We start from the raw sequence: 14,256 nt of genomic DNA, 5'->3' as shown, positions 1-14,256 counted from the left end.
CAGGCTGTCATCTGACAGTTCTCTGCTTTCTTTTTCAGGTGCCAGGGGAGAGTGAGAAACAGTGGAAACCAGCCCTGGTTGTGCTGACTGAGAAAGACCTTTTAATCTATGACAGCATGCCAAGGAGGAAGGAAGCCTGGTTCAGCCCAGTTCACACATACCCTCTTCTTGCCACCAGGTAGCCATGGCCTTGGTTTGGTATGATGTGTTTGCAGGTTGATACTATTTTAATGAATTACAATTAGCTCAACACGTTATATTACTGCTCATTATTGCAGCAGAGGCTGAGAGCTCCTTAAGAATATAGCCACACATTTTTAGCCATATAGATTAATGATCATTTATGGCCAAACATGAAGCAACAAGACAGAGACAAAGAACAAAAGACTCATCCATTATCAAGGAACAGTGACATCTGTGAGATGGTCCTCATCTAGCCAGCTTCCTGGGTCTCCATCTCATTCCCTTTGAAATGAACTAGGCATATGTGTTTGTAGTCTTGAAGTCCAAGTAGAATCACCAAGCAAGGGTCTTCACTGGGTGGCACAAAAGAGTGTTATATGGGAATACTCCACTGTGCTTTTTAAGGCTTGTTCAGCAGGAAATCTCATAACAAGTTATTTCTCAGTTACATGACGCTTCCTGTGGAAGGGTGGCTGCCAGGTTCTGTTTTTCAGGTCCTTCAATGCGCATTTATTATTTATGTGAAATATGTCTTTAAAAAGCACTTCATTGAGTTATTGACATGCAAAGGTGTGTACATATTTAGTGCATACAATTTGATAAATTTGGAGATAAATATACACCTATGAAACCATCATCATAGTTGATACCATAAACATATCCATCACCTCCAAAAATTTCTTCCTTCCCTCTATATTTTATTTTTTGTGATAACATGTAACATAAGATCTGCCCTCTTAGCAACCTTTTAGGTATATAATACCATGTTGTTAGCTATAGGTGCTATGCTGTACAGTACATCTCTAGATCTTATTCAACTTGCATGACAAAAATTTCATGTCCTTTGGCCAACACATCCCCATTTCCCCCTCCCCGCTGGAAACCACCATTCTACTCTCTGCTTTAAGAGCTTCATCATTTTAGATTCCTCATATAAATGGGATCCTGTAGTGTTTGTCCTTACGTGTCTGGCATATTTCACTTAGCATAATGTTCTTCAGGTTCATTCATGTTGTCAAATATGGGAGGATTTCTTTCTCTTTTAAGGCTGAATAATATTGGATTATATGTAAATACCACACTTTCTTTATCCATTCATCTATAGATGGACATTTGGAGGAGGCATCACACTTCCTGATTTCGAAATGTATTACAAACCTATAATAATCAAAACCTTATGATACTGGCATAAAAACACATAGACCAGTAGAACAGGTTGGAGAGCCCAAAAATAAATTCATCCATTTGTGGTCATCTGATTGTTGACAAGGGTGCCAAGAATACACAATGGAGAAAGGATATTCTCTTCAATAAATAGTGCTGTGAAAACTGGATATTCATATGCAAACAATGAACCCTATTTTACACCATACACAAAAATAAACTCAAAATGGACTACAGACTTAAAGATAAGATCTGAAACTGTAAAACTTCCAGAAGAAAACATAGGGAAAATATTCTTGACATTGGCTTTGGCAATGATTTATTGTATATGACACCTGCAGCACAGGCAACAAAAGCAAAAATAAATAAATGGAACTACATCAAAGTAGAAAGCATCTGCATAGCAAAGGAAACAATCAACAAAATGGAAAGGCAACTTACAAAATGGGGACCTCATATTTAATTAAAGGTTAACATCCAAAATATGTAAAGACTTACATTTCTTTTTTTTTTTTTCTTTCACTTAGTGTTTAATGAAAATTGTTTTCTTCTATGTTGTTGAATTGGGGCACAGCTTGATATCTAAGGTCATATAGTCTGAAACATAACTTAAATCACTAATTGTTCTGGTGATGATCATGTAATTCTTGAAAAAACACTGTCAAGTTACATCAATGTTTTGAATCTCCATGAATCTCAAGCTAGGAATATAAGCTAGAAATCTGGCATCATTACAAAAAGTGAGAGTTGATTTTCAGAGTTTTTTCTTCTAAATCTAGATGTATGTGTGAGAGAACAGACAATACAGATATGATTTTTATAAAGGAAAGAGTGAAAGGGAACAATTCAACTCCTTAAGTATTACTTGAGGTACCTATTGGGTATGGTAGGTCCACTTGAAGATCATGCCATCATCCCATCTGCTGAAATCCCCTTTCCCCTTCTCTGAAGTCCCTCTTGCATTTCTTATTTGTTTCAGGCATCCAAATTTAAAACTCAAAATTCATCCTTCACTTCTTCTCTCTGGCACTTTGTAGGCAGGCAGGTACTACGTTCTGTGTATTCTCTGTATAAAATGTATCTAGCATCGAACCTCTTATTTCTTGCCAGATGTTGTCCTAAACAGCTCTCCACCCACACCCCCTGAGCTGCCACTGCTTTCGTAATTCATTCTCATCATTCAGTGGCCACTTCTTTAAATCCCTTCATTAATTTTCCAACTCTTCATTTTATGTCTTGAAAAGTTCTAAATATAAAATAAACTGCATTTATGAGGTGGCATGGTATTTTGTTAGTTTATCTATATTTTCTAAATCCAATATCTGTAATAGTAACTACAGTAAAACTCTTGATTGCTATTCAATAATCAGCATAGCTATGTCAAATGCAATGCTCTTTTTTTTGTGTGTGTGTGAATGAAAACATTTGTTTATTTGCATTTTGTTGTTGTTGTTGTTGTTGTTTATTATTATACTTTAAGTTCTAGGGTACATGTGCATAACGTGCAGGTTTGTTACATATGTATACTTGTGCCATGTTGGTGTGCTGCACCCATCAACTCGTCAGCACCCATCAATTCCTCATTTATATCAGGTATAACTCCCAGTGCAATCCCTCCCCCCTCCCCCCTCCCCCCCCCCATGATAGGCCCCGATGTGTGATGTTCCCCTTCCCGAGTCCAAGTGATCTCATTGTTCAGTTCCCACCTATGAGTGAGAACATGCGGTGTTTGGTTTTCTGTTCTTGTGATAGTTTGCTAAGAATGATGGTTTCCAGCTGCATCCATGTCCCTACAAAGGACGCAAACTCATCCTTTTTTATGGCTGCATAGTATTCCATGGTGTATATGTGCCACATTTTCTTCATCCAGTCTGTCACAGATGGACATTTGGGTTGATTCCAAGTCTTTGCTATTGTGAATAGTGCCGCAATAAACATACATGTACATGTGTTTTTATAGCAGCATGATTATATACTGGGTATATAATCCTTTGGGTATACACCCAGTAGTGGGATGGCTGGGTCATATGGTACATCTAGTTCTAGATCCTTGAGGAATCGCCATACTGTTTTCCATAATGGTTGAACTAGTTTGCAATCCCACCAACAGTGTAAAAGTGTTCCTATTTCTCCACATCCTCTCCAGCACCTGTTGTTTCCTGACTTTTTAATGATTGCCATTCTAACTGGTGTGAGATGGTATCTCATTGTGGTTTTGATATGCATTTCTCTGATGGCGAGTGATGATGAGCATTTTTTCATGTGTCTGTTGGCTGTATGAATGTCTTCTTTTGAGAAATGTCTGTTCATATCCTTTGCCCACTTTTTGATGGGGTTGTTTGTTTTTTTCTTGTAAATTTGTTTGAGTTCTTTGTAGGTTCTGGATATTAGCCCTTTGTTGCAAAAATTTTCTCCCATTCTGTAGGTTGCCTGTTCACTCTGATGGTAGTTTCTTTTGCTGTGCAGAAGCTCTTTAGTTTAATTAGATCTCATTTGTCAATTTTGGCTTTTGCTGCCATTGCTTTTGGTGTTTTAGACATGAAGTCCTTGCCCATGCCTATGTCCTGAATGGTACTACCTAGATTTTCTTCTAGGGTTTTTATGGTATTAGGTCTAACATTTAAGTCTCTAATCCATCTTGAATTAATTTTCATATAAGGAGTAAGGAAAGGATCCAGTTTCAGCTTTCTACTTATGGCTAGCCAATTTTCCCAGCACCATTTATTAAATAGGGAATCCTTTCCCCATTTCTTGTTTCTCTCAGGTTTGTCAAAGATCAGATGGCTGTAGATGTGTGGTATTATTTCTGAGGACTCTGTTCTGTTCCATTGGTCTATAGCTCTGTTTTGGTACCAGTACCATGCTGTTTTGGTTACTGTAGCCTTGTAGTATAGTTTGAAGTCAGGTAGCGTGATGCCTCCAGCTTTGTTCTTTTGACTTAGGATTGTCTTGGCAATGCGGGCTCTTTTTGGTTCCATATGAACTTTAAAGCAGTTTTTTTCAATTCTGTGAAGAAACTCATTGGTAGCTTGATGGGGATGGCATTGAATCTATAAATCACCTTGGGCCGTATGGCCATTTTCACGATATTGATTCTTCCTATCCATGAGCATGGTATGTTCTTCTATTTGTTTGTGTCCTCTTTTATTTCACTGAGCAGTGGTTTGTAGTTCTCCTTGAAGAGTTCCTTTACATCCCTTGTAAGTTGGATTCCTAGGTATTTTATTCTCTTTGAAGCAATTGTGAATGGAAGTTCATTCCTGATTTGGCTCTCTGTTTGTCTGTTACTGGTGTATAAGAATGCTTGTGATTTTTGCACATTAATTTTGTATCCTGAGACTCTGCTGTAGTTGCTTATCAGCAAGGAGATTTTGGGCTGAGACGATGGGGTTTTCTAAATATACAATCATGTCGTCTGCAAACAGGGACAATTTGACTTCTTCTTTTCCTAACTGAATACCCTTTATTTCTTTCTCTTGCCTGATTGCCCTAGCCAGAACTTCCAACACTATGTTGAATAGGAGTGGTGAGAGAGGGCATCCCTGTCTTGTGCCAGTTTTCAAAGGGAATTTTTCCAAAGACTTACATTTCAATAGCAAAAAAAAAAAAAAAAAAAATTCAAAAAGGACCTGAATAGACATTGCTCCAAAGAAGACATACAGATGTCCAACAGGCATTTGAAAAGGTGTTTAATGTCACTAATGATCCGAGAAATGCAATTCAAAACCACAGTGAGGATGTGGTTAGGATGTGTGTTAGGATGGCTATTGTCAAAAAGACAAATAATAACGAGTGTTGTTTATCATTTGATAAATGCGAACCCTTGTATACTGTTGGTAGGAATGTAAAATGGAGAAAAGGAAATCCTTGTATACTGTTGATAGGAATGTAAAATGGTGCAACTACTCTGGAAAACAATATGGAGATTTCTCTAAAAATTAAAAACAGAACTCTAATGTGAGCTAGCAATCCCACTTCTGAGTATATATCCAAGAGAACTGAAATTAAGGTCTTAAAGAGGTAGTTACACTCCCATGTTCATTGCAACATTATTCACAGCAACCAAGACCTGAAATACAGTTTGATTTTTAATTATTTATTTTTGAGACAGAGTTTTGCTCTTGTCACCCAGGCTGGAGTGCAATGGCCCTATCTCGGCCCACTGCAACCTCTGCCTTCCGGGTTCAAGTGATTCTCCTGCCTCAGCCTCCTGAGTAGCTGGGATTATAGGCGCCCACCACCACGCCTGACTGTTTTTTTTTTTAGCAGAGACAGGGTTTCACCATGTTGGCCAAGCTGGTCTTGAACTCTTGACCTCAGGTGATCTACCTGCCTCGGCCTCCCACAGTGCTGGGACTATGGATGTTCTTCTCAACCACTGCACCTGGCCTGAAATACAGTTTTAATGTATTGCATCCTTGTCCCCTTCTTTGAAAGCTTATATCCCAAAAACAGAAATGAATCAAACTCGAGTCTTGCTTTCAAGTAGCTGACATTTCCCAAACCTGACTTCTGTTGCCAGCTCTTTTTGTTTGTGCTTTATGACAGTAAGCTGTTTGCATTCCTTCTATACCTCTGCTTCTTTACCTGCAAGCTAGGCATGATCAAGTCATATTTGTGGCCTTCCTGGCATAGTGCCTGGCAATATCGTGCCCTCGATGTCTGTTGAATGAATTACTGAACAATGTGAGGCAAATACTGGAAGGAGTTTGGTCCAAGAGACAAAGCATAGTGGACAGAGGTTTTGGAGCATCTGACCTGAGCAAGATGTAGACAGAAATAAGCTGGGCTCTCCATCCAGGAAGTACTGAGCTGCCAAACGGGTTATGGTCAGTGGTCAGCTGGCTGCAAGGAGGACAGTGAGACCCAGTAGCAGAGCAAGAAGTAACACAAGGTTAAAATGCCAGCAGTGAACAGAGCTGAAACTCCAGAAGAATCCTTGTTACTTCCAGTCGTGATTGATAATGAAGACCAGCAGCGGGGGTGGGACCGGGGAGGTGAGGAGCTAAAGATGGGAATTATTGGCCCCAGAGGTGAATAGAGGAGGTTTTCGGGGTGAGGAACCAGGCCTAGATCACTTTTGAAAAATAAAATTTAAAAGTAATTTAATACTTGAAGCTTTCAAGCTTCAAAATGTTTGGCAGAATGGCTATTAAAGTACAATACAGCTTTGTAATAAAACTACAGTAATCATGGCCGGGTATGCTGGCTCACACCTGTAATCCCAGCACTTTGGGAGGCCAAGGAGGGCAGATCATCTGAAATCATGAGTTCGAGACCAGCCCGGATAACATGGTAAAACCCCATCTCTACCAAAATACAAAAATTAGCCAGGTGTGGTGGCGCCGATTTGTGGTTCCCAGCTGCTCAGGAGGCTGAAGCAGGAGAATCACTAGAGCCTGGAAGGCAGAGGTTGCAGTGAGCCAAGATTGTGCCACTGCACTCCAGCCTGGGTGACAGAGTGGGACTCCGTCTCAAAAAAAGCAAAAACAAAAAACCTCAATAATCAGAATGTAAACATCCTTAACTGCACACAAGACTCAGGCTGTGTCTTGGGGCCCATGAGAATTCGGCCCAATCGCTATTGCTTTCTGTACTTTGCATCCACAGTCCTCATCCAATTGAACAACGTTATCTTCAGATTCTGAGACATTCCCACAACAGAAACCAAAGAAAGATTAGACCATAGTCACTGGATTCCAGTTACTAAGAAGGAAAGTTGGACCCAAGCCTCTTGAAATGATTTTCAGAAACAAAAGTTGAAATAAGGTAGTTTCTGCGCCCCTCAGGCAACATGAAAATAAAATTCACCCTAGTACATAGCCTTGTTCTCACAGTTTCTTGGCATTATGAACAATAGGGGCTGCTTTTTCATTCATTCGTTCATTCGTCAGTCAACATTTATAAATCATCTACTATGTGCCAGGAGGTATAATTGGGGCAAGGGATAAAGAGGTGAAAAAAATTCAAACTTGTGAACCTAGCATTATCTGGAACAAAGTGTGCCAATGTGCAGGAACACGTAAGGAACCGTTTGCAATAAAGACAACAAAAAATGCCAAACTCTGCCTGGAGAGTGGTGGAGGACTCCTTGCAGTAGAAGTCATGTTGAATTGAAGCCTGTGGGAAAATTCACCAGAGGAACAAGGGAAGGGAGCCCAGAGACAGGCGTGGGCATTCCAGGCTTAGGGGAGATCCAAGCACAGAGGTCATTTTGCAGATTAGGTACCTGAGGCTCAGAAGAGTTCAGGAATCACCCCAGGTGGTGTAGCTTCTGAGAGATGGAGGTGGGATTCCAGTTCTGGAACTGTGTGTCACTTGCCTATCTGTGCCTTGGTACCACTGGGGATTGGCACAGAGGTGGGAGATGGGGAGGAAGACTTTTCACTAGTGTATCCTTTTTTACCTTTTGAAATTGGAACCATGGGGAGTGGCAGGAGTTTGGGGATGATAAGAGTCATGGATGTGATCTGGGTAGATATTTTTACATTTGGTGTCAAATAACAAATGTCCAAGGAGTGACTGTTGAATCCAAACAATTTTCCAGTGATCCTGATTCCATTGTAAAAAAAAAAAAAAAAAAAATTCTGTGAGGACACGAAGTACTCAGCTATAGGAAGAGATAAATTGCTCCCCAGGAGTCTCCCCTCTTTTGTTTTTTTCTCAGCTTTCCTATCTTGTAACCAGGTTTAGCACTGGGACTCCAACCCCCTGGTAAGACAAGGAGACTGAGAAAGGCTCTGCCTTAGCTCTGGTTCTTCAGAAGCAGAGAAGGCAACAAGGACTGAAGTGGCAGTGAGTTCTTAAGCAAATGCTCCCAGGAGAAGCCTGGAAGGGACAAGGGGAAGGACAACCAAGAGAGAGGAACCAAGGAGGCTAGTATTTCAGGCAAAATCTTGATCTCAGCCTGACCTTATAGGGGGCTTGAGAGCTAGACTGCTTAGCATGGTAGCCGCTAGCCAGATATGGCTATTTAAAATAATTAAATTTAAGTAAAATTTAAAATTCAGATCCTCAGCCTCCTCAGCCATATTTCAAGTGTCCAACAGCCACCTGTGGCTAGTGACTACCATTTTGAACAGCACAGATCTAGAACATTGCCATCACCACCAAAATTCTGTCAGACAGCATTTCCCTAGAGCATGTAAATGACTCCTTCCAAGTTTGTCCCGACTCAGGCCAAGTGACTGGACCTGTACATTCCTCCCGCAGTCCATGGACAGCTGAGGCTGCCTGGAGAGACGTCATCTCGCAGGCTCTTCAGGCTTCTGCACAAGCAGGAAAGTCCTAAATGTGATTCCTTAAAAGCCAAGGCCCAGAAGGAGCGATGGGTGTGCAGGAACAGTAAATGGGACCTGAAGAGGTTTGAATGGAGCACTGAAAGTGTCTGTTACAGGTTCACAAGAGACACAGGTGCCAGGTCTGAACCGAGAGTAAAGCAGATGAATAGCCTAAACCCATAAGCCTGCAACCAATATGCAAACAGGAAATGGAAACCTCTTCAGTGCATCGTTGTGGTCATTTAGAAGATGCAGGCTGGGCGCCGTGGCTCACACCTGAAATCCCTGCACTTTGGGAGGCCAAGGTAGGCAGATCACCTGAAGTCAGGGGTTCAAGGCCAGCCTGGTCAACATGGTGAAACCCCGTCTCTACTAAAAATACAAAAATTAGCCAGGCATGGTGGTGGGGGCCTGTCATCCCAGCTACTCAGGAGGGTTTGGCATGAGAATGCCTGAACCTGGGGAGCAGCGTTGCAGTGAGCCAAGATCGTGACACTGCACTCCAGCCTGGGCAACAGGACAAGACTCTATTTAAAAAATAGTAATAATAAAATAAATAAATAAAAAAACAAAAAACAGAAATGCAGTAAAAAAAAAAAAATCAGTGTCTACAATGCAACCATAAAGGGGACCCAGTTGTAATAGTTGTCCCCTCAACTCACTGTCCCTCTCCCAAATTACCCAGCCTAACCACTGAACTGCAAGAGGAAATGTTCCTCTGTGTGTATATTAGCCCTATGAGGAATGATACAATTAGGCCTGAAGGATTGCCCTGGTCTCTGGCTGGTAGTCCACAAGGCAGAGTATGTCCAGGATCTTAGGTGGCACTGGCTATTCATTCTCATTCTATCCTCTCAAAGTAGTAGGTGAGCTTTTGCCTGCTCCTGGGCTCCAGCCTGGATATAGCACAGCTGGGAGTTCGCATCCTAGTCTTCCTTCCTCCAGAAGGGTGCTTAACCCCAGCCTGATCACCCCAGCTCCCTCTTTCAGAATCCCTGCCTGTGAAACACACTTACTGGAATGCCATTGTCTCCAAAGCCAAAGGAAAATATACTTTGATAAAATAGATTTTTAACTGATCTTTTGGCTTAAGCATCAGCTACCAGAGCATCAGTCCTGATCAGCTTCTCCCCAAGACCCTGTGGATGTACCTAGAAAAAGACTTTTAGAAAGCAAACAATGGGGAAAAATGACCCCTGCCTTCTCTGTGAGATGATGTTAGGGAGATGGAGCCCCTTTGCAGCTCCAGCCTGAACTTCCTAATGAATTGTTGTAGGAGGCAGGGTCCACCCCAGCTGAAATAGAGACTCTTATCTCCTTGCGGATAAAAGTGGCTGTCTGAGGTGGGAAGCTGGGCTGATGCTGTTGGTTTCTGGTAGGTTGTGGGGGACGGTCCGTGCCAGAAGTGGTAGCATTCAAAGGGAAGCAGAATCATTCCATTGCAGAGGTTACCCCAGTACTTCCATTGACTGCTTTTTTAGCCACTTAAGTTCAACAAGTGACTCTTTCATTTACTTCCAATGCATTCTGTACAGCGTGTACAGCACCGTATCCTTTATATATGACCACATAGGCATGTAATCTACTAGTATTATTTGTCTGTGTATATTTCTAAAGAAGAGGATCATTCCTGTTTTAAAAAATGTATTTTAAAAATCTTATATTGAGGTCTAATTTATACATAGTAATATGCACAAATCATAAAGGTATGATATAATTTTTACTTATGGATATAGAGCTATATTTTTAAAAAATGTATTATACTGTGCCTACTAACTAATCACCTTGGGTGATATTATCAAGAAGGCCATGATAATATTATTTTCAAAATAGATCAAGCTGGACTGAGCACTTTGGCTCATGTCTGTAATCCCAGCACTTTGGGAGGCTGAGGTGGGAGGATTGCTTGAGGCCAGAAGTGCAAGACTAGCCTGGACAACATGGGGAATCCATCTCTACAAAAATAAAATAAAATTTAAAAAAACACAATTAGCCATGCATGGTGGTGCACACCTATAGTCCCAGTGACTTAAGAGGATGAAGTGGGAGAATTGCTTGATCCCAGGAGATCAAGGTTGCAGTGAGCTATGATGGCACCACTGTACTCCAGCACCTGGGTCCAGAGCAAGATCCTGTCTCTTTAAAAAAAAAAAAAAAAAAAGTAGATGAACTCTGTAATGAAGTAGTGACTGGCTCTTATTGGGCATAGATCAAGGCTACGTGCTTTAGGTGGATTCTATTTGGGTTTGCAAACCTTGCCCAATATGAGAATTATCTGGATGCTTATTAAGATTCAGGTCTTCAAAACCCTGCCTTAGTTATTCTGGCTTAGGTTGGGGTTGTGGATCAGGAGAATGTGCTTTTAACAAACCAGGAAAATGTTTTTCAGGGTTACCATATTCAACCCTCACAATCCCATAAGGTTAAGGTTTTATTCCTATTTCACAGATCAGTTAACTTAGGAACTAAGTAGTTAAGTTACTTACCCACTGTCATGTAACAGTAACAGTAAAAGATGGACCTGAGATTCTGTTTCTACCTTTTGATTCTTATCCACTATTTTGTGCAGCTTCCTAAGAGCACACCCTTATTTCCTAGAGTTTCAATGGCTCTTAGAATTTGCTGAGTGTATCATATATAAAAGTTTTCTTTCCTGACAAATAAATCATGCAACAGGTGGCCTCTTATTGTTATTCTAACAATCAAGGGAACTGTTACCCCTAATCACGCAGAGTGAGAACAGAGTTGTGGGTAGAATCAGAGACCTAGAGTTTCTGGCTTACCCAGCAGCGGGAGTACCATCTGGGACTGTTAAACAAGCAAATATTCAACTCCACTCCAGATTAACTGAATCAGAAACTCTGGGAATGGGACCCGGTCCATCTTTGATTTTAACAAGCCTCCAGGTGTTTCTGACACAGGCTCCAGTTTGAGAATTATTGATTTAGAAGACTGTGTGCTGTTGCTGCCTCCCGTCTTCTCAGGGGTTTGTGGTGTGTCCGAGTCCATTTGGGGCTGCTATAACAAAATAACTTAGCCTGGGTAATTTATAAGTAATGGAAATGCAGTTCTCACAGTTCTGGAGACTGGCAAGTCCAAGATCAAGGTGCCAGCAGATTTGCTGTCTGGTGAAGTCATGTTCTCGGCTCCATAGATGGAGCCTGTTGCTGTGTTCTCATGTGGGTGGAAGGGCAAAAAAAGGGACTAACAGACTTCCCAAGCCCCCCATTTTTTGTTTGTATGTTTGTTTTTTTTTTTTTTTTTTTTTTTTTTTTTTTTTTTTTTTTGAGACAGAGTCTTGCTTTTGTCGCCAGGCTATAGTGCAATGGTGTGATCTCGGCTCACTGCAACCTCCACCTCCCAGGTTCAAGTGATTCTCCTGCCTCAGCCTCCCAAGTAGCTGGGACTACAGGCATCCATCACCACACATGGCTAATTTTTGTATTTTTAATAAAGACACCAGCTAACTTTTGTATTTAATAGGGACACCACAACCGGTCTCTATTTTGTATTTAATAGAGACACCACAACCGGCTAATTTTTGTATTTTAATAGGCCATTACATTGGCCAGGCTGGTCTCGAACTCCTGACCTCAGGTGATCCGCCTGCCTCGGCCTCCCAAAGTGCTGGGATTACAGGCGTGAGCCACCACGCCAGGGTCCCCAAGCCCTCTTATAAGGCACTAATCCTGTCCATCAGAGTGGGGCCCTCAGGACCTAGTCACCTCCTTAAAGGCCCTACCTCTTAATCCTTTTTTTGCATTAGAGCTTCAGTTTCAACATGAATTCTGGGGGGACACAAACATTCAAACCACAGCATGGTGGGAGGGGAACTCCACAGCAATGATGTGGTTCTTTTCCCTGTGGTTCTTCAGAAACCACAAGTTTGGCTGCAAGCTGTGATGACCACCAATGGATCAGTTCTAAGGCTGTCCTGGGTCCCGGCCTCACAGAGTGATCCACAGCTCCTAAAATGTGATGTGTTGCTGCCCTTCCTTTTCACTTAGATGACCTTCTAGCGCATTTTCACTGGTATTTTGCATTCTTTCCTAGCTTTATTTTCATGGCTGCATAGTGTCCGTCACACAAATGCTCCAGAGCTTGGATTCTAGAAACTGACAACCTGGCTCCGAATTCCAGCCTTGCTACTTACCAAGCCTTGGAGCCTTGGGCAAGTTTTGTAATCTCTTTTTGCCTCATGTCCTTCATCAGTAATATGTGCCCAATATCTGTACCTGATTAATAGGGTTATTATAAGGATTACACTAGATCATGTAAACTGCTTAGATTAGTGCTTGACATATGGCAAGTGCTAAATAAATTTAGTTATTTTCTAATTTTTTAACCCCTCTTCTATTTTGGGGTTTAAAAATACGTTGGCTACATTTTTAAAAGAACTCCATCACACTGAAAATTTGTAACGAACTAAAATTCACAGGTCATCATTATACCACCTGCTAAAAAAACTTTTAAAATCCATCCTGTTAGCCAAAACTAAAAATTAAGAGATAAGCCAACAAAAAGTCTCCAAAAATATCTCCTTAATAAATGGAAGATAATTGGATTTGCTGGTAGAGAGGGAAAACAGTGTTTCATCATATCAGATTTGACAGACCTGGGTGTGCACTGTAGTTTTGCCCAGGCAAGCCCCAGTTTATGACCACGAGCAAGTGACGTCTTCTCTCTGATCTGTTTCCACATCTGAAAAATAGAATCATAGGCTGGGCATGGTGGCTCACACCTGTAATCCCAGCACTTTGGGAGGCCGAGGCGGGTGGATCACCTGAGGTCGGGAGTTTGAGACCAGCCTGACCAACATGGAGACACCCCGTCTCTACTAAAAATACAAAATTAGCCAGGCAAGACAGTGCATGCCTGTAATCCCAGCTACATGGGAGGTTGAGACAGGAGAATTGCTTGAACCCAGGAGGCGGAGGTTGCAGTGAACCGAGATCACACCATTGCACTCCAGCCTGGGTGACAAGAGTGAAACTCTGTCTCAAAATAATAATAATAATAACAATAATAATATCTATTGCAAGGCAATTATGAAAATTAAAATATGATGAATGTATTAGCCATAACACAAAATACTATAGACTGGGTGACTTAAACAACAGATATTTATTTCCTCACAATTTTAACGGCTACAAGCCCCAGATTAGGTGCCAGCATGATCAGTTTCTGGTGAGCACCATCTTCCTGGGACTGCTGCCCTATTTTCACGTTCTCAAATGACCTGTACTTTGTGTGTGCATGGAGAGAGAATGCAAGCTCTCCATTGTCTCTTATCATTTTGAGGACGCTAATCCTATCATATCAGGGCCCCCCATTTAGCTTTAACCAACTCCTCTTAGGCCCTATTTCAAATACAGTCACCTTGGAGGTTAGGGCTTCAGCACATGAATGGGGTGGAAAGGGGCACAATGCCATTCATAGCAATGACCTATGTAACAGCCTTCTTTTTCTTTTTTTTTTAATTTTTGAGACAGAGTTTTGCTCTTGTTGCCCAGGCTGGAGTGCAATGGTGTGATATCGGCTCACTGCAACCTCCACCTCCCAGGTTCAGGCAATTCTCCTGCCTCAGCTTCCCAAGTAGCTGGGATTATAGGTGTGAGCCTCCATGCCT

General features: G+C 41.5%; 1 protein-coding gene across 2 annotated transcripts in view; it reads left to right on the top strand.

The window, feature by feature from the left end:
* The window catches only part of SNTB1 (syntrophin beta 1), a 300,877-nt gene that overhangs the window by 261,372 nt on the left and 25,249 nt on the right, over positions 1-14,256 (top strand). Inside the window, exons 4-5 of one of the 2 annotated variants that reach the window (XM_033202740.1) lie at positions 39-178; positions 6,958-9,155. In XM_033202740.1, coding sequence (XP_033058631.1) covers positions 39-178; positions 6,958-7,036 — 219 coding nt within the window. In that variant the 3' untranslated portion in view covers positions 7,037-9,155. Of the gene's footprint in view, positions 1-38; positions 179-6,957; positions 9,156-14,256 lie in introns of those variants that run through there. The other variant, XM_033202739.1, reaches the window with a different exon arrangement.

This window comes from Trachypithecus francoisi, unplaced genomic scaffold, assembly GCF_009764315.1.
Source record: "Trachypithecus francoisi isolate TF-2019V2 unplaced genomic scaffold, Tfra_2.0 Lachesis_group7, whole genome shotgun sequence".
Taxonomy (NCBI): Eukaryota; Metazoa; Chordata; class Mammalia; order Primates; family Cercopithecidae; genus Trachypithecus; species Trachypithecus francoisi.
This window is presented reverse-complemented; position numbering and strand designations above follow the sequence as displayed.